At 49.8% G+C, this 21766-nt stretch overlaps 1 protein-coding gene and 1 long non-coding RNA gene across 4 annotated transcripts; one reads left to right on the top strand and one right to left on the bottom strand.

Moving 5' to 3' along the window:
* Positions 1–3009: 3009 nt before the first annotated feature.
* Positions 3010–8254, bottom strand: LOC140688029 (uncharacterized). Of its 2 annotated transcripts, none has more exons than XR_012062692.1 (4): positions 7521–8254; positions 6447–7435; positions 3974–4052; positions 3010–3365 (listed from the first exon to the last, which is right to left on the bottom strand). It is a non-coding gene; the product is annotated as an uncharacterized lncRNA (long non-coding RNA). The 2 variants fall into 2 exon arrangements; XR_012062693.1 differs by having other exon boundaries at positions 6447–7681; positions 7918–8254.
* A 34-nt stretch (positions 8255–8288) lies between these two features.
* On the top strand, positions 8289–17442 carry TEX35 (testis expressed 35). Of its 2 annotated transcripts, none has more exons than XR_012062691.1 (9): positions 8289–8459; positions 9122–9172; positions 9800–9868; positions 10957–11013; positions 11701–11760; positions 15997–16058; positions 16285–16474; positions 16737–16864; positions 17147–17202. XR_012062691.1 is itself a non-coding variant. In XM_031688798.2 (9 exons), exons 1-9 carry the CDS (start codon positions 8421–8423, stop codon positions 17205–17207), a joined length of 633 nt encoding a protein of 210 aa, XP_031544658.2. In that variant the 5' UTR covers positions 8289–8420; the 3' UTR covers positions 17208–17442. The 2 variants fall into 2 exon arrangements, 1 of the variants encoding a protein (XP_031544658.2); XM_031688798.2 differs by having other exon boundaries at positions 16821–16864; positions 17147–17442.
* Positions 17443–21766: the final 4324 nt, after the last annotated feature.

The following is a 21766-nucleotide window of genomic DNA, read 5'->3' as shown; positions in this document are numbered from 1 at the left end:
AAAGCACGCCACGCAGCCGGCTACTCCGCACAGCCGCCTGGCGCTACCCGAGCGGTGCAGCAGGCTGGGCGAGGCGGGAGCCCGGAGGCTGCGGGTGGGGGGCCCCGAGCGGGGGTTCGCAGCCTCCAGACCAGGTCTGAGACTGAGCCGCGCCCAAGGGCTGCTCGAGGGAATCTGAAAAATAGGGTGTTCTCGTCCCTCCTGGAAGAACGAGGGATGGGGGGTTGCGGACAAACACCCTCCTACCTGATTGGTCTCAGGGGACCGAGCAGCAGGAGGGAGCAGAGGAACGGGCCGGTTCTTACAGCCCAGCAGAAAGAGAAATGTCTTCGTGCCCTGATACCAGCAGCCACAGCGGCGGGTGGGAGGGGAGGGCGGAGGGTCTGCAATCAGAACAGCCGGGCCAGGGGCCGAGGGGGCGGGGCCTGAGAGCGGGGTCGGGGGTGGGGGTTCCTGCTGGGCCGTCCCTGGAAGGAAGGTCCTGAGGGAAGGGGCCTGAGGCCAAGCCGCAGGTCAGATCACACAGGCACGGACTGAAGGAAGGAAACGAGCTGTGGTCCAGAAGATGAAGTGATGGGCCAGGACGGCCGGAGAGACAGGTAATGTGATGCTTCATCTTACGTGTCAACTTGACCTGGTAACGGGGTGCTCAGATACAGGTGACCCTTGAACAGCGTGGGGGTTAGGGGTGCCAACCTCGTGCAGTAAAAAATCTGAGTAAGTTACCTTACAGTCAGCCTGGTGTCCGAGGTTCTGTGTCTGCTGTTGGAACCAACTGCAGGCCCTGTAATACTGTAGTGTTTACTAGTGAAAAAAATCCGCGGATCTGGGGACCCGAGCAGTTCCAACCCGTGTTCAAGAGTCAGCTGAATTCGCTTGAATATTATTCCAGGTGTGTCTGTGAGGGTGCTTTGAATGAGGTAAACATTTGAACAGGTTCACTGAGGAAGGCTGACCACCCTCCTGAGGGTGGGTAGGTCCCATCCAGTCTGTTGAAAGCCTGGGTAGAATAAAAGGCTGGGTGAGAAGTAATTCTTGCTCTGCCTGTTTTAGGGCTGGGACCTCTGTGTTCTGCACTCCGATGGGAACGCCCACCACCGGCTCTCCTGGGTCTCCAGCTGCAGATGGCAGATTGTGGGACTTTTCAGGCTCCTAGAAAGTGAGCCAATTCCTTAAAATAAATCTCTAAATAGATAGATGATAGGTAGGTAGGTAGATGCATATCCTACTGATTCTGCTTCTCTGGAGAACCCTGACTCACACAGGTAACCGGATTGAAGGCAAAATAGAAGGCTCATAGAATTGGGGCGGAGGGGGCGAGTGTCTGGCAGGGAGCAGCCGGATGGGGGTTAGGTAAGGTTACCGAGGGATCAGCAAGAGGAATCACTGACGCCAGGTCAGCACTGCAAAGTCTCTTTGTGTGGTCTCTGGGGCTTCCATTTTTTCAGTTCTCCGGATGCTGAGAGCTGAGGGTTGCTCAGAACCTCATGTACAAATCCAAGAGTTGTTACTTTATGAATATCCCCCTATTTCCTGAGGTGGGAACCCGCGGGACCTCTGAGAATGAGCGTGTGTTACCTGCACACACTGCCACATGGTGAAGTTTCAGCCAGACACACGCACACCTCAGAGGACACCTCCTAGCTCTGTGCTGTTACAGGATGTGTAGGTTTAAGTCCAGTCCAGTGCTGTGTACAGTGACAAGGCCGGGTAAAGGTGAACTTGGCCAGATGGAGCAGACAGAGAAGGCTGATTTAGTATGCAGTACACCTGCGGGGACAGGCTAGCAACCCTATGCTGAAAGAAGACACATTTGATATGCTGGAGACAGGTATACACTCACCGACCAGGGCCCAGCATGGAGGGGATATCCCCACTGACGGGTAGAGGGAACATGTCATCTTCAGAGACTCAGGTAGGCATTGGCTGGGAAAGCCTGGCACATGGTGGGTAGCATGGCCTCCTGCGTTAGGTTTAGAGAAGAAACTCTCTAAAGTAAAAGGTACTGGGACGCTCACAAGGCCAGGAATGGGATCGAGAAGACCATGGCAGAGAGCCAGCTCCAAGAACCCGGCTGTGCCCCTCCTCTGGGCTCCATCAGCACCCTGAGCCTGGGAACCACGCTGTAAGTGCGATTCTCCTGATGGCCCGTCAGCCCCATTAGTGATGAGTTCCTGAGGGCGGGGACCGTGTCAAGTGTCTTTGTGCTCCTGGTGCCTGGCAGGGTGCTTGGCACGTAGTCAGGGCTCAGTAAACACGTGCTGAGTGCACAGGGGACTTGCTGTGGAGTCCCCTGAATGGTGACCCAGAGCTCCTTGCTAAGACCCAGCCAGGCCCTGCCCGTGGGCGGTGGGGCTGAGACCCAGGCAGGCCCCGGGATTCCCAGCTCTCTGCATGGATGGTTGTTGTCACATTTTTTAGAGGGTTGGGGGCACAAGAGGGGGGTCGTTTTGTCTTAATAATTAGATAGAAATAAATTAATGCTGTGTTTAGGGAGTCTCGGCAAACGACAGTGGCCTGCTTCAGTGTTCGATTCCGTCCAAGTTGTCGTTCCTTAGGGAGCAATTTTCACACGAGTTTTTGCCACTCAGAGGAGCGACGTCAGTGACATCTCCTTCCTCAGCTTCAAGTGGGAGCCCAGGGCCCAGAGGGTTCTTCTCAAAGCCTTTGTCTGTCACGTGGCCCAGGGACCTCCCCCTGCCCCCCGCAGAGCCCTGTGGAGAGGAGCAGGGGGAGGAGCAGGGTGCTGCCCATGGCCCTGAAGGGAGAAGGCCGGGGTGGGCCAGGGTAGGCTTGTGGGTTCAGTCCCTGAGCAGGGGGGCAGGCCTGCTGGAGAAAGGTCTCCTTGCAGAACCAGCATATGGGTGACGAGCAATCAACCTCTTGTGAGGAAAAGGCCATCACTGAGGGGTCCTCAAGCAAAAGACAGTATCTGTCTGGTGTTTGGCTACAAAAGAACCAGCCAAGCGAAAGCCCTCATTGTAAAAAAAATCATGCAGGACTTGAATAGACAGGCATCAGATCCCCCCTTTTTTATTGCCACTAATTAAAATGACCAACTCTAAGAATCCTCGAGGTGTCACCACACAGAAGTCCCCGACATTTCCCCAGGAAACGTGCTGGTGGGTCACCAGCCAGGAGTTACTGCTGCACATGTGAGAGTTTCCAAAGACCTACAATTAGCAGGAACGTGCAGCCGTCTCTGTCCATCAGTCAGGTTCTCGGTTGCAAAAGGAATCCACAGGAGCTGGTTTAATTGCTGGGAGGGCTGGAGAGACAGGCTGGGCTCCCGGCTTCCAGGACAGCGTTCAGCCCCACATCGGGGGACTGGCTGATTCAGAGCCAGGGCTCTGCCCCACCTGCACCTGCAAACAGGAGACTTGGGCAGAATTTCCCCCCGGCGAGATGGGGAGCTGAATGAAACCCAGTGTTACCAGCAGCCTATCCAAGTGGATCTTTTTCTTGGCTTTGTTAAACCTGAACTAAATCAGAACGGCCAAGTATTTCGGCATGAAATGCAAGATGAACATGGAATCCACTGAATTCAAGATCCAGAAAACCAGGCAGCCTGTTTATGTGCCTTCTACAAGGTTTTTGCCAACAGGGGAAAAAAATCCAGAGCCCTGTTGAGAGCTCAGGCATGTCACAAGGAGGAAGAAGCAAACCTGTAGGAGCTGCCTAACTTCTTGGTCTTTAAACGCGCCAAGGTTTCCCCCACTTGCAACTCAGCGGGAACCTTCCAGGCTGGTCCGATCTGGTCGCCTGTGCTAGGAGCTGTCCTCACCCTGACCGCCTCCACAGTGGTTCTCAGAACCTGCGTCTGGCTCCTCTGTTTGGAGGCTGGTGTAAACAGCCTGCTCCAGATCCTTGACCTCGCCACCTGACCCTGGGCTCTACCAGCTTCCTCGCTTTCATCACCACCCGCAGCTCCAGGGGAGAAAGGCTTTCCCCAGCCTGGCCCCAGAACTCCTACTGAGAGAAACGGACTCCTTCCGGGCCATTCTTCATGTGGACTCAGCTCTGAGATACTCATGGTCCCAGGGGCAGAATGGCTAAGAGAAGGAAGAAAGTCAGATGTGAAAAAGGCTCTGGCCAGGCTGCTCCCCACCCCCACCCCAGGGGGCCAACCAGGGGCCAGTGTCTCCAGGTTCCGGAAATCTCTGGTCCAGTCTGGGTTGTTGTCCATGTCTGGTGGTGGGGCCCAGCAGTAGGCGTCCCCAGGCAGGGGTCATGCTCAGGGGCTTCATGGGACTAGACACAAAGGCTCATCTGAGGTAGGTTTTGGGTTCTTAGCCAAGAGGACAGCAGCAGGGCCCAGCCCCGGGAAGAGGCTGGCAAAGGTCAGGTCCCAGTGCTGCTCGGAGGGCTTACAACAGCCAGGGAAGCTTCAGACCAGACCCACACCTGATGCCTGCAGGAGGGAAGGGAGCTGTGCATGCCCTTCTCCAGAATGGAACTGGGGCAGACTGGGCCTGGGGCAGACCGAGACAGACCTAGACTGGGACACACTGGGGCTGTTGTGCTGCAAAGCCCCGGACAGACAGGCTCATTATCAGTCTCTGTCACGACATCTCACCCACTGGCCATTCAGGTGACAAAGAGGTAGATCCCTAACCCGAACTCTGCCAGTTCACATTTGCTAGGAGATTTATCTCAGCTCGAGAATCTGGTGTGATCTTCCCTTTCAGTTGGCTGCCTCCCTCTTGTACCAAAAACAGAAGAACTCTAAGCCAAGTTTTCTTACGTGAGGACTTGTTAAAGTGAAATAGGAAAAATGAGATGCACTAGGAAGGTATGGCGGAGATTGCCTACAGGCTCCTTCAACTTACTTCCTCTTATTCTTGGGAGAAACTTGGCCACACATCCCAGCATCCTTCCTGGTCAGGTGTGGCCTTGTGGTTGGTTGTAGCCAAAGAAATATGAGTGGGAGTGAGGCAGGCTGCTCCCAGGACTAACCCATGGAATCCTCCCGTTTGTGTTTGTTGGTTGGTTGGTTTTAATTATTTTATTCTTTGATGGAGGTACTGGGGATTGAACCCAGGACCTTATACCTGCTAAGCATGAGCTCTACCACTGAGCTTTACCTCCCCCAGAATCCTCCCATTTGTGACCCTCCAGGGACACCACAGTCCCCCAGCAAGGGCAGCCCAGACAGGCTACTACCCTAGTTTTGCTGCACCAGCTTCAGTGATAAATGGGAATTTGGAGGTGTGAGAGGTGGACAGGAGGCCAGGGACCAGGATAGCAATTGTAGACAGCCTCGGAGCTGGGAAGCCAAAAGAGGCAGGAGTGTGCCATCCTCTATTTGGACTCCATCCAAAGAGGATAAAGGGACACCAGCCAAGTAAGGGGCCCCAGGAGCCGTATTTGGCAGGAACAGGGCAGCCTCTGATGGCTGGTGACTCCTGCTTTATCTCACACGGCAGGCTGCTCCATAAGAGCCGGCTGCGGGAGTAGTGACAGTTTCCCTTGGGTCCTGGGAGGCCCTGGCAAGTACGCCTCCGTCGTGGTGAGCACATGGGAGGAAAAAGCCTGATATCCTCAAACAAAGCCTTTGCTCTGACTTTTCACTTATCATTAGCTGTATTGACATAGCTGGAAATTTACCATAACTGTTCAGAATATCATGTTTTGTTCCTGAAATAGAGGTACTAGAAGTTCTCACAACAGAAACTGGATGTGACTGTTCCATAGAAAAAACCGGAACTATGATTCTAGCCAAGGTCTGATACACTATTTATAGGAGTGATCAGAAATTGCCTGGTAACCCATGTGTCACTGATGCCTGAACCCTGCACAGTGGAGAGGTAAGGTGTCTATGAATCAGTTATGTGGGACAACGTGGTCATGTGAGAGGTTCCCCAGGGCTAGGAACCAGACAGCCCCCTGGAGGAGGACAGCACCAGACTCTGCAGCAGGTCAGCGGGGTGCTCCAGGAGCAAATCGTCTAGATGACGTGTGTGAGCCATGTCTCACGAGGTTGACCGGAGACCATGGCAGTCACGATTCTGGGCACCTTTGTGAAATGTTCCACCCTGATCAAAGGGCATTAGAACACTGGGCCCCTCAGCACGGTTCTCTTCACCTTCTCTAGGCCTGGATGTGAGTTGTGGCTGAGCCCCAGCTGCATTGGAGTTCAGACCCTGGAAGTCTGTACCCTGGGAATCACAAGATGCCAAACGCAGAGGCCTAAGTCCATCTTCAATCCCCCTCCCTCTTCCCCTGCCTCCCCATGCAGCACTGTCTTCATGAAACTGAAAAACCAGGACCCTTGTAAAGAAAAGGAAATCCAAATGCCATCAACTTGGAGAGTAGAGACACGGGGCTGTTTCTGTCTCTCCACTGGGCATCTCCCTTCCCCAGACTTCACTGGACATCGGAGGGCTTTACGCTCCTTGTCCTGGGCCCGCGGATTTCGCCGTGAAGGCGGGTGAGGGAGAGCATACCTGGCGTTCTCCAGGTAAGAACGGCCCCATCGCCTGCCTGTAATGACGTTACACCAGCAATAACCAGATCGCAGCGCTGCTCCCACCTAGGGCCTGGTGCAGTTGCAAAGTTTTAGAGAAGAAAATAACAGACTCATTTATTTAGGTTCATTAAGCATATTCCTAGCCCTTCCAGAACATCCTGGTGACAACAGTGGTTATCTGGGGGCACACGTACAAGGCACATGCCTGGAGCTGTGGGTCTGTTGTTAAATTTCTGTCCAAATGATGATGTGTGCGTGTGCATGTGTGTATAATTTTCTACTTTACAAAGCAGTTTCACAATGAGACCTTGATTTCTTTTACACTCAGTTTCCTGCTCTGTAGGCCGGGGGCTCACGTGACAGGCTTGGCTAAGAGGAGGCTCATTTAACAACCGCTCCGCCGAGAACAGAATAGTTTGCTGCAGATCCAGGAGGAGCTCAACTCGAAACAAGGAGGCAATGGTGCCCATTCTCATGGGGCTGGTGAACGTGGAGGAGGAGGCAGTCACCTTCACGGCAGTTCCCTGAGCAAGCCTGTGGGGTCCTGTGATGTGGCCAGCGGATCTGGGAGAACTGAGCACAGTGGTCCAAGGATCTTAGCATTCCAACCCCTCATTTACGAGGGGGAGAGGAGCCTGGGAAACTCCCCACCACTCCCCTCCCTCCCTCCACAACTGAACAGTAACAGACATTCTCCTTTGGTTGTGATGGGGTGAGACTGAGGGCTGTCATCAGGATGGGGGCTGCAGAATAAATGTAAAACAGGAAATGCATCAGAAATGCTGCAGGTGGCTCCAAGGAAGTTCCAGTGCTCAGCGCCTCCGGGAAGGGCAGGCACAGGTGTAGGAAGTGGGAGGGTGAGTGTGATAAGTCAGGTCTGGGTGCAGGCGCAGACTTCACGTGCAACTTGCATCCTTTCCTGTGCTCCTGTGCTGTCTGTTCAAGGAACTTCTGGGTTGGCCTTTTCTGTAGTAAGTAGTAGTTGAAATGAGAGAGAAGAAGGGAATGGAATGCCAGGGTTAAGAGCAAAGAAAAAATTAAGCTTGCTAACCCAGGTGCTGAATGATGTTAGGTCCCAGGGGAGGCCCCACTTCTTTGACTACTTGAGCACAAATCACAGCTACCCTCAGAGTGGCCTCAGTATCCTTCCCCGTTCGTCACCTGGGCTTCTCACCATCAGCACTGTCCGAATATTGCTTCTTGCCTGCAACACTCTTATAGGATGATAGAAAAACCAGGGGGAAAGAATGGAGTGGGTGGAGTAGGGGAGAGGGGAGGACTGAGCTCAGTGGTCCAAGGACGTTAATGTTCCAACTCCTCATTTACGAGGGGGAGAGGTGCCTGGGGAAGAAGCTCTGGGCAGTCAGGCCCCGGCACCAGAGACCAGCCAGCCGAGACTGGAGATTGGCGCCCCTCCCACAGCACAGAGAGCCCCGGGGTTAGCACACATGGTCTCTTTGAACCAGAGAGACTTCAGGGCATCTCAGCACAGATCAGCTCCAGGTCCGAGGCAGGGTCAGAAGACGACGCGTGTGGGCTCCCGGGAGAAGCTTGTCGTTGCGGGAGATGTTGGGGAGGTCCTGCTGTGGGGGGGAGCTGGCAAGTTTTGCTTTTCCTGGGTGTGCCCTGCACTTGGGCCATACAAGCCATGGCCCTTTGGGGTGAACTCTTCAGGAAAGCCCTGCTCTGCCGTGGTGGAGGGAGACTTCTTGGCTTTGGGAGCTGGCCTGGGGGCCTCTTCTCCGTGGCTGAGGCACCCCAGACTCAAGCTGCGGTGACACTCCGGGCTGGCGTGTAGGTCCTGGGCATTGTGACCTCAGCTGTTCCGCACACAGAGAGGTGGTCATCCTGCCCTCACCTTGGCCTGTAACCTGCATAGGACAGTGGCCTGGTCACGGGGGCCCGTTGTGGGGAGGTTGAGAAGTCGAAGAACACTCTGGCCTCCTCCATCATGTCGGCCAAGAGGGCAGAGCTGAAGAAAACAAGCCCGGTAAGGGGAGACGCTGCTGGGCGCCCCGTGAGCCCCCGCTGAATGGAGGTGGGGGGTGGGGAGGGAGGGAGAATGCCCCAGCGAACCCGGGCTTTTCTCTCTCCTTCGAAGCATGATGTGGCCTCTCAGCCTGGAAGGAGGGTGGGGAACGAACCCCTCGTGCTGGAGTGGGAAGGACCCTTTAGGGACAAGGAGCACTGAAACGCCCCACCCACTCCGACCCCTCTGGGAGCCATGACCTGGGCCAGGCCCACATCTGACCTGCATGTTTAAGGTGCATGAGAACCTCATTAGATGAATGTAATTATCACCCCCAATTTACAGATGAAGAAACGGAGGCTCAGAGAGACTAAATAACTCGGCTAAGTCACCACAGCCAGTAAGGAGGAGAGCTGAGACTAGAATTCAAGTCTGTCCACTTTCAAAGCCGGTGCTCCTGATATAATACTTAGACTGCCTCCTTCAGTTCCCTCGCAGTGCTCCCCGGGCAGGTGCTGCTCGTGAGGGCAGACCCTGGCTGAGTCTGAGCGGCCCGGGCTCGCGTGCTGGGGGCCCCGTGGGCCTGGGCTCGAGCGCATGTGGACAGGCCAGGTTAGGTGAAGAGTTTTATTCTCCCAATCCTGATGCCTGACAGGCCGAATCCCAAACCCCTCTCTCCGCAGAGCAAGAACTACAAGGCAGTTTGCCTGGAATTGAAGCCAGAGCCGATCAAAGTAAGAAGCTTTTTTGAGGCCATGCCGGCAGCCGGGCCTGAGGCCCGTGGGGAGGTGTCTTTAGTCAGGGGGCTTTCGCTGTTGCTGGTGCCCAAGACTTGTCCCAGGTGCTGGGGGAGACACTGAGGGACAGACAAGCTGTCTGCTCTCAGAGAACTGCACACTTGAATCAGATACACACGTGCATAAGCAGGGAAAAGGTCGGTCGTGTTGCCTACGATGCAGAGAATGAAAGCAGGGAGACGTGACTGGGTGGCCGCCGTGGGCCGGGTGGTCAGGAAGGGCCTTCGTTTGAGCTGAGGGCTGAAGGGCGAGTCGGCGGCCACCGCGAGGCTGAGGAAGGGCTCAGCGGGGGGAGGCAGCGGCGTCCACAGGCCCCGAGGTGGGAGTGAGCTTGGCTGTGCCGGGGACAGAGCTGAGGCCCAGTGGGCCAGGAAGGGGTAGGATGAGATGAGCTGGGCGAGAGAGAAGGACTGAGGACACCTCTGTGCAGGTGGGGCCAGGCCACCAGCTCTCACCTCTGCCCTGGCCCAAAGGGAGGAACAAAAACTCGGGGCGATGCCTCCTGTCTCAGCCACCCCACACCTGCGATTTCCAATTGTCTGTGTTTCTGCTTTCAACCAACAGACATATGACTACAAAGGCGTTAAACAAGAAGGGCCATTTACCAAACCAGGAGGGACAAAGGAGCTAAAGGTAGGTGTGTGGACCCAGGAGGCAGGAGGTTGGATCAGCACAGGGAAGAGGGGGGGCCCGACAGAACAACTTCTACTGCGGATAAACTGCTGGCATTTACGATTCTGCACCAGCTTTTGTGACTCATTCCTCCTGTTTCTTGTTTTGTTTTGTTTTTTGGGGGGAGGTAATTAAATTTATTATTATTATTATTGATATTATTATTGATATGATTATTATTGGATTGAACCCAGGACCTCATGCATGTCAAGCACATGCTCCACCACTGAGCACATCCTGCCCCCTACTTTTGGCTCTTTTTTTTTAACTCTATATTTTTAAATAATTTCAGACTTATAGAAAATTTTCAATAAGTGGTACAATGAGTTCACCCAGATTCCCTGAATGTTGGCATTTTATCATTGTTTTCACTTTCTCTCATATTCACACACCCATATATATAATATATATATTTCCTGAACCACTTGTGAGCATATGTTTCTCTCAAATTTCAATGTATAGGTCCTAAAAACAAGAACCCTCTCTTACACAGCCACCGTACAATTACTGAAATAGCAAAATCAGGAAATTAACATTGATACAGTTTTCATCTACAGCCCTTATTTTAATTCCACCAGTTACCTCATGAATGTCTTTCACAACAAGTGAAAAGACACCTTTTTGGACTGGGAGCCAGTCCAGAATCACACTTTGCATCCAGTTTCTGTATCTCTTTAGTCTTTTTTCACCTGGACCAGCTCTTCAGCCTTGTCTTTTGGGACATTTTTGAGGATGAAAGGTCATTTTGTAGAGTGACCCTGAATCTGGGTTGTCTGAGGCTTCCTCACCATTAGACTTAGGCTGTGCATTTTTGGCAGTCGCGTCACCGAGCGAAGTTATGACTGTTTCAGAGTACATCACATCTGGAGGTGCCGGATGGGTGGGTGTCCCACTGTCTATTTTTCTTAACAGCCCCCTTTCCTTCCTCCCTACTCACAACTATCTCTGCTCCTCTTTGGCAATGCCTCAGGGTCTTTCCTTTTCTCCTTTGGACCTTTTCCCTTCCATCCAAGACGTTTCTTTACCCCTTCTCTATTTTATTTCCTCAGAATGAACTCAGGGAGGTGAGGGAAGAGCTCAAGGAAAAAATGGAGGAGATAAAACAGGTAACAGGATAGGATTTCCCATCACATGGAGAAAAAGGGTAGCTTCAAGGAAAATGCAGTGCCTAACTGTGAATAACAAAGGAAATGAGGAACTGCACGGAACAAGCAATCAAACTTCCTGAGCCCGAATCCTCTAGAGTGTTTAAGTTATGTATTTCTTACTTGTTTGATGCTTAAACACAATGTTTGAGTGATAAAGACTCTCCGAAGTGTCTCATCAATACGGGTGGGGAGATACAACCTTAGTGACAAAGGGAGAGAGGCTATCTTGGAACTTGGGGGCAGTCAGGGACCAATTATTCACCTCCCCTTATTCATCTCCCCTGAGCAAGCAGCAGAGCAAGAGCCCTCTTCTTGTTTCTTTGATGGAACCACCCACAGTATACTTGTGAACAAGGGAAATGCTCAAGCAAGAAGGTGTAATTGAATCTGTGGTCTGAGCTCCACGTGGAAGACTTGCAGTGGCCAGATCCAAGCTGTGCCCAGGCTGCTGCTGGTGGTGACTCGGTGGCACTGCACCCAAGTCCCTTCATAGACTCTTGGAAAGAAAGTGGCTTTAACAGGCCATTGTTAGTCCACTCGTTAAGCTTTATCCATCTCATTCCAGAGTAGCAGCTACTTTGCTTAAAATGCCCCAGAGACAGCTCCATATTCAATAGTATGTTCTGTGCCTTTCTTCCTCACTAGATAAAGGATGTAATGGACAAGGATTTTGATAAACTCCAGGAATTCGTGGAGATTATGAAGGTAAGCATTTCTTGAGTGCCCTCCATGGGCCAGTATCATACTAGGAATCATGGAGGGAGATGCCAGAGCCTGCCCTGTGAGTACTTACAAGCTAGTAAGAGACCCAAACTCTACTGCAAGAAAGAATTAAATAGCAAGTACCAAGCTAAATGATGACTGGCTGTCAATGAATTAGGAGTTTGGAGAAGTGAGGAATGAATGAGGGCTGGGGTAACCAGAAAAGTCCTTTTAAAGTAAGTGAGTCTCAAGGTAAGCCTTGAAGGATGCATTGGAAGCTTAATGCAAATCTAACCAAGAGCCCAATAAGATTATTTTTGAACTCAATAATTACTAAAAGGATCTTCTAGATTCTAGAATAGTGGTTCTCAGACTTTGGTGAGTTTCAGAATCACCTGGGGCACTAATAGAGGAAACAGAGCCCAGGTCCTGTTTGGATGGGGCTTGCGCCTTTGGATTTTGTTCATGTCCCCCAGGTAGAAGTTTGAGAACAAGCAATGTAGAAGCATAAATAGGCAAAAGCATTCATCTATACATTTTTCTGGAGCTATAAGGGGACACTACCCCTACCAGATTCTAACATTCATAATAAAGTCACAGTAATCAAATCAAGGCAGTGTAGCCCAAGGGTCACCAGACAAATGAAAGAAACCAGCATAGAAAACCCTGTACCAGCCTCTCTACCAGGGATGCCCTGAGACTCACTTGTGAGTATTTCTGAAATCCGTTTACCCAGTCCCTGCTACAAATGAACTGAATAAAACCCCTAAGGCGGGCACAGTTGTTCAAAATTCAAATAAGTGATTCAGGTAATTGCCCCTGATGAGAACCAGGTCCTCACCACTTTAGCAGTAGTTACCAACATTGGCTGCATGTTGGAATCACCTGTACTGTGCCTTTGACCTGCCTCCACTTTACACCTGCCTGTGCCCCTTAGCAATTCAATCAGAACCTCTTAATATGAGGTCCAGGCATTGGTAATTTTTAAAGATCCCCAGCTGATTCAATTATATACTCAAAGCTGGGCACCACAGCTCTATAAAACTTAAAATATAATAAAGCTGATTTTCTGAATTATCAGTGAGAAGAGAGGGATTATTAATATTAAGAACATTGCTTGACTGTATGAGGAAAAACTTAATTCTCTTAACACTGTAAACTGAAACAGTTTATAAAGTGAATTCAAAACATAAAAATCAATAAGAAACTATGTATTTAACTGGATGGTCTAAATATAAATACAGTGGAAGAAATCACAAAAGAAATATACATTTAATAGTATAAAAATTAAAAAAATTATAACCAAAAAGCACCATACACAGAATTAAAAAGTAACCAGCAGTTTTGGGGAAACAATTTTCCACAAATATGATAGACATAGACAAAAGGTTTTTATAAGTAACATATAAAGTGCACACAAATCTGTAAGAACCAAATAGGAAAATGGGCAAAGGGTATGTATGAGCAATCCACAGAAGAATATAACTAAAAAGCAATGAATATGTTAAAAAGCTTTCCCTCATGAATAATCAAATAAATGCAAATGAAAATAATACTGCGATAACTGCCACACTCAAATCAGCCGAGTTTGACTTTATGGCAATTACAAAGCAAGACAGGAAAAAAACAAAAAAACAAAAAACAAAGCAAGACAGGATTGCTCTTGTCTATTTGTTTTTTTTGTTTTTACTTTCTGTATATATTTTGTTATAAATCCATCCAATTTTATATTATGCTTTTGAAACTTGTTTCTTGAAAATGACTTAACAGCATCATTTTCCTTATGATACAAAATATTCATTGTACGTGGGGTTTTTTCTGTTTCTTTTTTCTTTTTTTGTGTGTGTTTTTTTGTGTGTGTATGTTTTTAGGAATGCTCTTGTACTGCTGGTGGGAGGGCATTGTGCAAAACTGAAAAGGATTTGGACAATCAAAAAATATCAAAACTCAGTGACAGAATTTAACCTATGAGAATGCTCAGAAATGCCAGCATGGGTATATATAAAAAGATGTTCATCACAGGATTATCTATAATAGCAAAAATGCATAAACAACCACAATTTTCAACAGTAGAGGGGTAGCCGAGCAAATTATGATATACACATATAATGAAAATTAAGAACAATAGGAGACTGTTTAGAAAGAATACTTAGAAGTTAAAAAACAAGATACAAATAATATATACAGGCTTATCTCAACTAGGTAAAAAAAAATTTGCAGATACTGACTGGTATATATAAAATAGAAAAACAAGTTTATACTGTACAGCACAGGGAACTATAGTCAATACCTTGTAATAGCCTGTAATGAAAAAGAATATGAAAAGGAATATATACATATTAACTGAATCACTATGCTGTACACCAGGAATTAACACAACTTTGTAAACCAACTACACTTCAATGAAAATAAATAAATAGATAGATAGATAGGTCAGTCTACTCCCCTCTACAAATAGGTAAGTAAATATATGGAAAAAAGACTGGAAAGAAATATACCAAAAGGGTTGACATCAGTCATTGCTAGGTGATGAGATTAATTCTTTTTCTTTCGTATACCTCTGTATGGTCCGAATTTTCTACCAAGGGCATATATTATCTCTGTATTAAAATGTGAACACAGTGAGCGTTCTGTTAGTGGGTAGGACTGGGTATCACAAGACACAAAGGAGGCTATTTCGGGCGCGGAAGCAGCTTGCACACAGCATGGGCGCCGGCTGAAGGCGAAGCACATCGCGGTCAGTGGGGAGATCAGTCGTGAAAGTGGGATCGCTGGGGGACACCCTGAGCAGGAAAATGGAGCGAGCACAAAGGCAGGGGATAACGAAGGCTTTTGAAAGACAGGCAGACAGGTTGGGACTTGGTTGTGTAAGCAGTGAGAGGCCTCTGGAGAGTCTTAATCAAAGAACCTGCTAGGAGCGGCGCTTCCGAAAGCTGAGCTGTCAGCTGTGTGCACGGTGGCCTGGGGGCGCGGGGGCGCCGGTGGGGGCCGTCTGGAGCCAGGCTGTCAAACCGGAAGCCGCATCCCCGCTCAAGGTGAAGGAAGCTGGACCAGGTGTAAGAACAGAAGGAAAGGGGTAAATCTGAAAGATGCATCGCTGGAAAAATAGCATTCTTGGTGACTGATTCAGCATGAATCATCCGTGGCGAAGCATCCATGATGACACCAGAGTCTTCATCCGGACGGTTAGAAGAAAATGGTGGTGGTGACAAGGATAGTTGGGAAACAGCTGAATTAGAAGAGAAAATGAGGAGGTCAGTTTGGGACATGAGTTTGAAGTGATGGTGAGACTTTTTAAAAGATGGGATATTTTGACTCTGATGTTTCGGACCCAGGGACATTTTGACTTCAAGGATATTTTGACTTTATGAATACAAATATTTTATTCAAAATTTATACCAACATTTAAAAATGCTTTTCAAGAAGGTTTTTTTTTTTAAAAATCATTTCCACTTCACAGTGTAATTCCTTGATCAATTTTCTGCCTCAGATCAGTAAACTCTTCCCATGTCTTTCATATTTTAACAAAATGGTTTTCCTTGAAGCAGATTATTTTTCACTTGTATTCTGTGATGTTCAGTCCAACCCTGTTTTTGTACATAACAGATAATGTCAGTAACATCTGCCATCTTAGGATCTCTTTTGTGACCACTGCTTCTATTCAGTTTCTTCAGGTCAAATTTTATAGATTTAAACTTCGCCAAGAAAATTTTATTCTTCTTTCAGTTCTTAGTGAATAATGAATGTGAAATGCCATTTGAACTTCTGTCAGTTTTATTTTGTGTTGACAATTTCCTCCAGTATTAAAAGATGGAGCAAATCCAAATACACAGAATCTAGGTGCACAGTGAAGCTCTGGAGTCAGAAGTGTCTTTGGGGGTCAAAAGATTTATTTTCTTGGTTCCATGATTTTATAGGCATTGGCCCAAGGCAGATAATGGTTCTATCCAAGTGTGAGATCAGGCAAAACAGATCCTGGCCTCTGACCCACATGGAGAGTTTGGACAAGCCCCTCATGACTCTGTCTATGCCTCAGCTTCACCATGGAATAGGGGAAGGGAAAGGGAGAGCTGGTACGTGCCCTGTACATCGTAGAAGTCACCTCACCCAGGGCCAGTGAGGATTCTTGAGGAAGTAAGGTGCTGAGGTGGTCTCTGAATGGTTTGCAAAGTGAGGCAAGAGAAGGGGTGTCAGAAGCCCTTCAAGATGATGATTCTAGCTTTGAATTCTCTCCTGAAGGAAATGCAAAAGGATATGGATGAGAAGATGGATGTTTTAATGAATATACAGAACAGCAAGCTGTAAGTGTAACCTGCACCCATCTCTCCTCACCCCTAAAGAACCTCCTCCCTCACTTTGTTAAATGTCCTTGGGGTTCAGAGGATCCCCAGACTCTTCGAGGAGCTGTCTTGGTTTCTCTTGTCCCATGGCTTAGAGTCAAGGCCTTCCGCGGTCACCCATGCTACTGGTTATCTCCTTTCACGTTGGAAATTATCTCCCCGACTCTGCCCCTCCCTGACTCCCCAGTCCCCTTAGAAGAGGAAAGGAGCAGCAAGAACTCAGGCTGATAGGAAAGACGGACACAGACCCACAGCTCCGTCTCAAGAAAAGGGATGGAGCTGAGGGAGCACCGCTCGGTCTTCAAAAGAAGATGATGGCGCTGCAAAAACCGAAAAAGGACCCAGTGGATTCCCTTCACCAGTGTGAGACCTGCTGTGTAAGTGAAGCCCTCCCTCACCCTGCACTGATGCGACACCCCGGACTCCTGTTCTCCCCCGACCTCCCCTGGGCCCTCTCACTCCCTGTAAAGGGACTGGTTCCACTCCTCTCCCAGCCTGGGGTGCTGTCCTAGTCTTGAGTCTGCTCTGGGGGCTTGGCCTCTAGGTCTGAGGAGATTCCTAAACCCTGACCAAGTAGGACCCAACCCCAAATGTGCCTGCCCCCCAAGTGCAACTGTACCGTTCTGTCCTTTCCTCTAGCAAGACTCGATGAGGTGCCCAGCAGGCTGGCCATCTTGGACCAGTGAAAAATGACCTTTCTTGTGCTGTTTCTGTCCTCCACAGGAGAAATGTTTGTTGTGTGCCCCAAAGAACAACTACAATCAGGGGTAGGTAGATCCATGCAAGCGCCTTGTCTCAATCGGGTGCCCGGGCCTCCCAAAGGCAGTGTGCCCAGGGTGCATTCCTGGCAAATCTCACCCAGGTTGTGCAGACGCTGCCATCCCCCCAGCCCCCGCCCCACGCACTCAGTCTTGGAGGATGTGGCACAGGAAGGACTCATTCAGCCCAGCCTGGTGGCTGCTGCCCAGAGACCCCATGGAGGGGAGGGTGCCTCTGTAGCTGCTGAGCTGAACCTGCCTCAGGCTCCTGACTTTCTCTCCATGCAACAGGACAGTTCCACACCAGGCCTGGGCACCCTATTCACCCTTGGCATCTGGATCTGCCTTCTGATTTATTTGTGCTTCAACTCCTGTGTGACGGAGGACGTGCTTCCCACCTAGAGCCGCGGCAGGACTGTGGGCAGCTCTGCTCCGGTTCACCTCCCCCGACTCCTTGAGCCTTGGACTCCGTGAGCTGCAAGGCTCTGCCCTCACGAATACCACCCTGCCCCGGCTCCCTCCACCCGGAGAGGAAGATCTTCCTTTAAAGCCAAAGTGGGAGTCAGCATTATGAATATCAGCCCCCAGCTTGAGTGTGCGGTGTCACTTCTTTTGGATCAAAATCAGCGTATTTCAGACCCCAACCCTTCCTCGTGCTTCCTGATGGTTTAGTGGAAAATTCTTGGGGTCATCCTTGGGGTCTTTCCCCTCCCCCTCCCCCCATCGCCTCCTGACACTTCCCCCAGTTCTGCAAAAGTCCCAGGTCAAAAGGACTGGCCCTGAAGATATGAGATGCCATTCTGTGTGATCCCAGAATATGTGTGTGTGTGTGTGTGCGCGCGTGTGTGTCCGGGGCGCCCAGTGTGTAGCCAGTACTGCTTCCCTCTGGGGTCTTGTCCCCAAGCAGGACTTGAGGCTCCGCTCCTTGTATGAACTGGATCCCTTTCTTGGATTCTAAGGACCCATCCTCCTTACCTTCTGGAAGGTTTCCTCACCCCTACCCCACCCCTCCTCAAAGAAGACCTAGCCCTTCAGAGACCTTTGAAGGTGGGGATGAGCCATTAACCGCCTACCACTCCACTCTGTCCGGCCCCAGATCTCTCAACTGAGGAAGATGAAGCTTGCCTGCTGGCTTGAAATAAGAGCAAAGATACAGGGAAAACCGTATTTCAGCAAACCTCCCCGCCATGGGTGTGGTTCAGTGAAGGAGGAATTAATGGGGTTCCATATTTTTTTCTCACCAGCTCTTTCTTGTTTCATCTCTTTGCTAAGTTGGCTGCTTCAGCTTTTAGATGGTCCAGCAAATGACCAAGTTCTTTTTTTATTTTTTAAAATTTTATATATATATTTTATTGAAGTGTAATCAGTTTACAGTGTTGTGTCAATTTCTGGTGTGCAGCACAATGCTTCAGTCATACATAAGTTACTGCAAGATATTGAATATTGTTCCCTGTACTATATAGTAGAAACTTGTTTACATTATATATATTTTAGTATTTGCAAATCTTGAACTCCCAATTTATCCCTTCCCACTCCCTTTCCCCCTCTAGTAACCATAAGTTTGTTTTCTATGTCTGAGTCTGTTTCTGTTTTGTAAATAAGTTCGTTTGTCTTCTTTTTAGATTCCACCTATAAGTGATAGCATACGGTATTTTTCTTTCTCTTTCTGGCTTACTTCACTTAGAATGATATCCTCCAGTTCCATCCATGTTGCTGCAAATGGCATTATTTTATTTTTTATGGCTGAGTAGTATTCCATTATATAAATATACCACAGCTTCTTTATCCAGTCATCTGTTGATGGACATTTAGGTTGTTTCCATGTCTTGGCTATTGTAAATAATTGATCAAGTTCTTTTTTTTAATGTATTTTCTTTTTTGATTTTTAATTTTTTTTTGGTGGGGGTAGGTAATTAGGTTTACTTGGCTTTTTATTTTTAGAGGAGGTACTGGGGATTGAACCTAGGACCTCATGCATGCTAAGCATGCACTCTACTGCTTGAGCTATACCCTCCCCCCCGATCAAGTTCTTAACGTCTACATCATCATGAGCGATGCCTTGGGTGCTTCTGATATACATTTAAAGAACAACCAAAAGCAAAATAAAACACAGGCCTTGCCCTCAAGGAGCTTATAGTTTTAAAGGAGAGATGGTAGACTCGTCTATTAAAAATATGGACCATGTATAAATAAGCACAACCATCATTAGCCGGTGATGAAAGCAGAAGTGGATTGGGGTGGGGGAAGGAGAAGGGTGGGTATAGCCTGCTGTTAGTTTCCTGTTGCAGCTGTAACAGATTACCACACATTTAATGGCATAAGACAACACAAAATTGGGTCAAAATTGGTCTCACTGGGCTACAGTCAAGGTCTTGGCAGGTCTGCATTCCTTCTGGAGACTCAGAGGAGAGTCTTGCCTTTTTCAGATCCCAGAGGCTGCCTGCATTCCCAGCCTCATGGCCTCCTTCCCTCCCCAAAGCCAGCAGTGGCCAGTCAAGTCTGCCTCACTCTGCAACACAGATTCTCCTGCCTCCTGATTCTGCTTTCAAGGACACTTGTGATTTCACTGGGCTCACCTGGGAATCCAGGATGCTCTCCTGGACTTAAGGTCACCTGATGACCAGTCTTGCCCCCCCCTCTGCCATGTAACAGAACATGTTAGCAGGCTCTGGGGATTAGAACATGGGTATCTTTGGGGGCCAATATTCTGCCTACCAAAGGGGACCCTCAAACCTCCAAACGCTTGGGAACACTGCCTCGCTCAGTTCTGTGTTGGAGTGGTTTTAAAATAGGCCCAGAAATTCTCTGAAACTCTTTCAAGAAGAAGCTAATTCCTCTCCCCTTGAGGGAGAGCTAGACATAGTGAAGAACAGAATATGGCAGAAGTGATGATGTCTTCCGAGGCGAAATCATAAAAGGCATGTGGCTTCCGTCTTGCTGTCTCTTGGACGCTTATCCTGGGTAAAGCTCACTGCCATGTGGTGGGCCACCCAAGCGGTCCTAGGGGAAGGGCCGCGTGCCTCCTGCCAAGATGAGAGGAGTCGTCTTCCAGCCCCAGCCAAGCCCAGAGATGACGTAGTCCTGGCCCACATCTTGACTGCAGCCTCGCAAGATGACCTTGAACCAGAGCCCAGTTAGATGTCTCTTACACACCTGACCTGCAGAAACTGTGAAATAATAAATGCCTGTTGATTCAAGTTGCTAGATTTGGAGGCAGGTTGTCAGGCAGCAGTAGATAACACCAGTGCCAATCTGAAGCACAAAAACAAGGTCGTCAGGGAAACAGCTGCCAGGATCAGCTGAGTGCAAGTGGTTGTGCCCTGCTGATCAAGCCCCCAGGGCTGGGGGCAGTGGTTTCTGCAGTCCCTGTCCCTTAACCCTTCCCAAGCTCCCCTGTGCCCCGGTTCCGTGTCATCCATCGTAGAGGCAACAGAAGGACACCACCGTGCGTTACGGGGCAGGTTTGCCTGGCTGTCACACAGCTGTCATGTCTGTCCTTGGGGATGGACCTTTGGGGAGCCGCAGCCTGTCATTCCTGCTGACACTGCGCGTGGGCCAGCTTTGCTGGTGAGTGTGTGCCTTTTCAGTGGGTCTCAATGTCACCTCATCTGGAAGGAAATCGTACTTAACCTTGTCTCTCCTCCCAAATGCGCTATTCCTGTCCTGTGTGCAGAGCCTCTTGGGGGGCACTTCCCTGACTTGGGGCATCACTTCTGTGTGCTGCAGGACCCACTTCATCAGAGCAAGGTGGCCATCTGCCCAATCGGACTCCTTTCCCTGGAAATTTGAGATTGGAATTTGGTGAGACTCAGCCCCCAGAATTGAGGATTTGTAATCAGGAGATGGGGAGACATCTGCCACCATCAGCCAAAGAAGCAGAGATTGCTGATCTATGGAAAAAGGAAACCACTTTGTGAAGAGAAGAATGAAATGGAGACGCTGAGAGAAGCGGAGACCATGCAGTTCCGGAGAGGGGGATGCAAGAGCCAGTGTCTGGCCCGGCCCTGCTGGCCCCTGCCTTGGCTCAGTGAGAGCCCCTGGGCCCCTGGACCGCAGAGTGGCAGTTACTTACCACCAGACAAGCCTGAACTAGGCCCTGCAGTTAGAAGACCCTCGGAGATTATCTGGTCTGATCTCTTCAACTTATAATGAGGATTCTGGGGCCCAAAGAGGCACAGTGAGGTGCCCTCAGTCACACAGCCCATTTGCAGCAAAGCCAGGACCTGAACCCAGATTTCCTGACTCCTGGGCCAGTGCTCTGTGACTCTCGGGGGCTGCCAGTACTTCCAAGGGCAATGAGATGAGGTAGGACAGACCTCGGGTCAGCTTGGTCTAGACATGAATCAGTGCTGTGGCAGCAGGTAAGTCACTTCACCTCCCTGAGACTCAGTGTTTCCATCTGGAACATGGGGATAATGACCCTGGTTCTTACGGGTGTAGTGATGTGTATGAGGAAATCAATCAACAGGAAAATATGAGAGTGGTATGGGGACTGGTAACGCAGCACCCCTCCTGTCACTCTGGTGTCTGATTCCCGCGGAGTGATGGGCTCACCCAGCCCACCCACGGGGAACAGGTGCTGTGGCTCCAAGCCCCAACTCAAGCAGTCACCAGAGAACCAGGAGGGTGAGTCACCTGGCAGCAATTAGGTGGGCAGGGCCGGGATGAGGCCGGACTGTGTCATCCATTTCCCTCACTGCCCTGGGCCCTGGCACGGCGCCCCCCCCCCCCACAGCCTCCCTTCTCCCAGGTTACAGGCTACAGCCAGCCTCAGAAGGTGGGTGAGGATGGGCTCAGGCGTCTACCTGACAGAGGGGAGCCCCATCCCTACCAGATGCCACAGGTCTGAGTGTATCCGTTTCCATGGCAACGGGCTACCCATCCACCTCCCTAAGGGGGCCACAGAGCCCT

The sequence above is a fragment of the Vicugna pacos genome, chromosome 21, assembly GCF_048564905.1.
Source record: "Vicugna pacos chromosome 21, VicPac4, whole genome shotgun sequence".
NCBI classification, from domain to species: Eukaryota; Metazoa; Chordata; class Mammalia; order Artiodactyla; family Camelidae; genus Vicugna; species Vicugna pacos.
Note: the sequence above shows the minus strand (reverse complement) of the source record. Positions and strands in the feature narration are given on the sequence as shown.

Bases quoted from the DNA above. Each gene is read 5' to 3' on its own strand.
- TEX35 (XM_031688798.2), top strand. From the start codon at position 8,421: ATGTCGGCCAAGAGGGCAGAGCTGAAGAAAACAAGCCCG. The intron at 8,460-9,121 runs GTAAGGGGAGAC...CTCTCTCCGCAG, and splicing joins AGCTGAAGAAAACAAGCCCG to AGCAAGAACTACAAGGCAGT. The intron at 16,475-16,820 runs GTAAGTGAAGCC...TGTCCTCCACAG, and splicing joins ACCAGTGTGAGACCTGCTGT to GAGAAATGTTTGTTGTGTGC.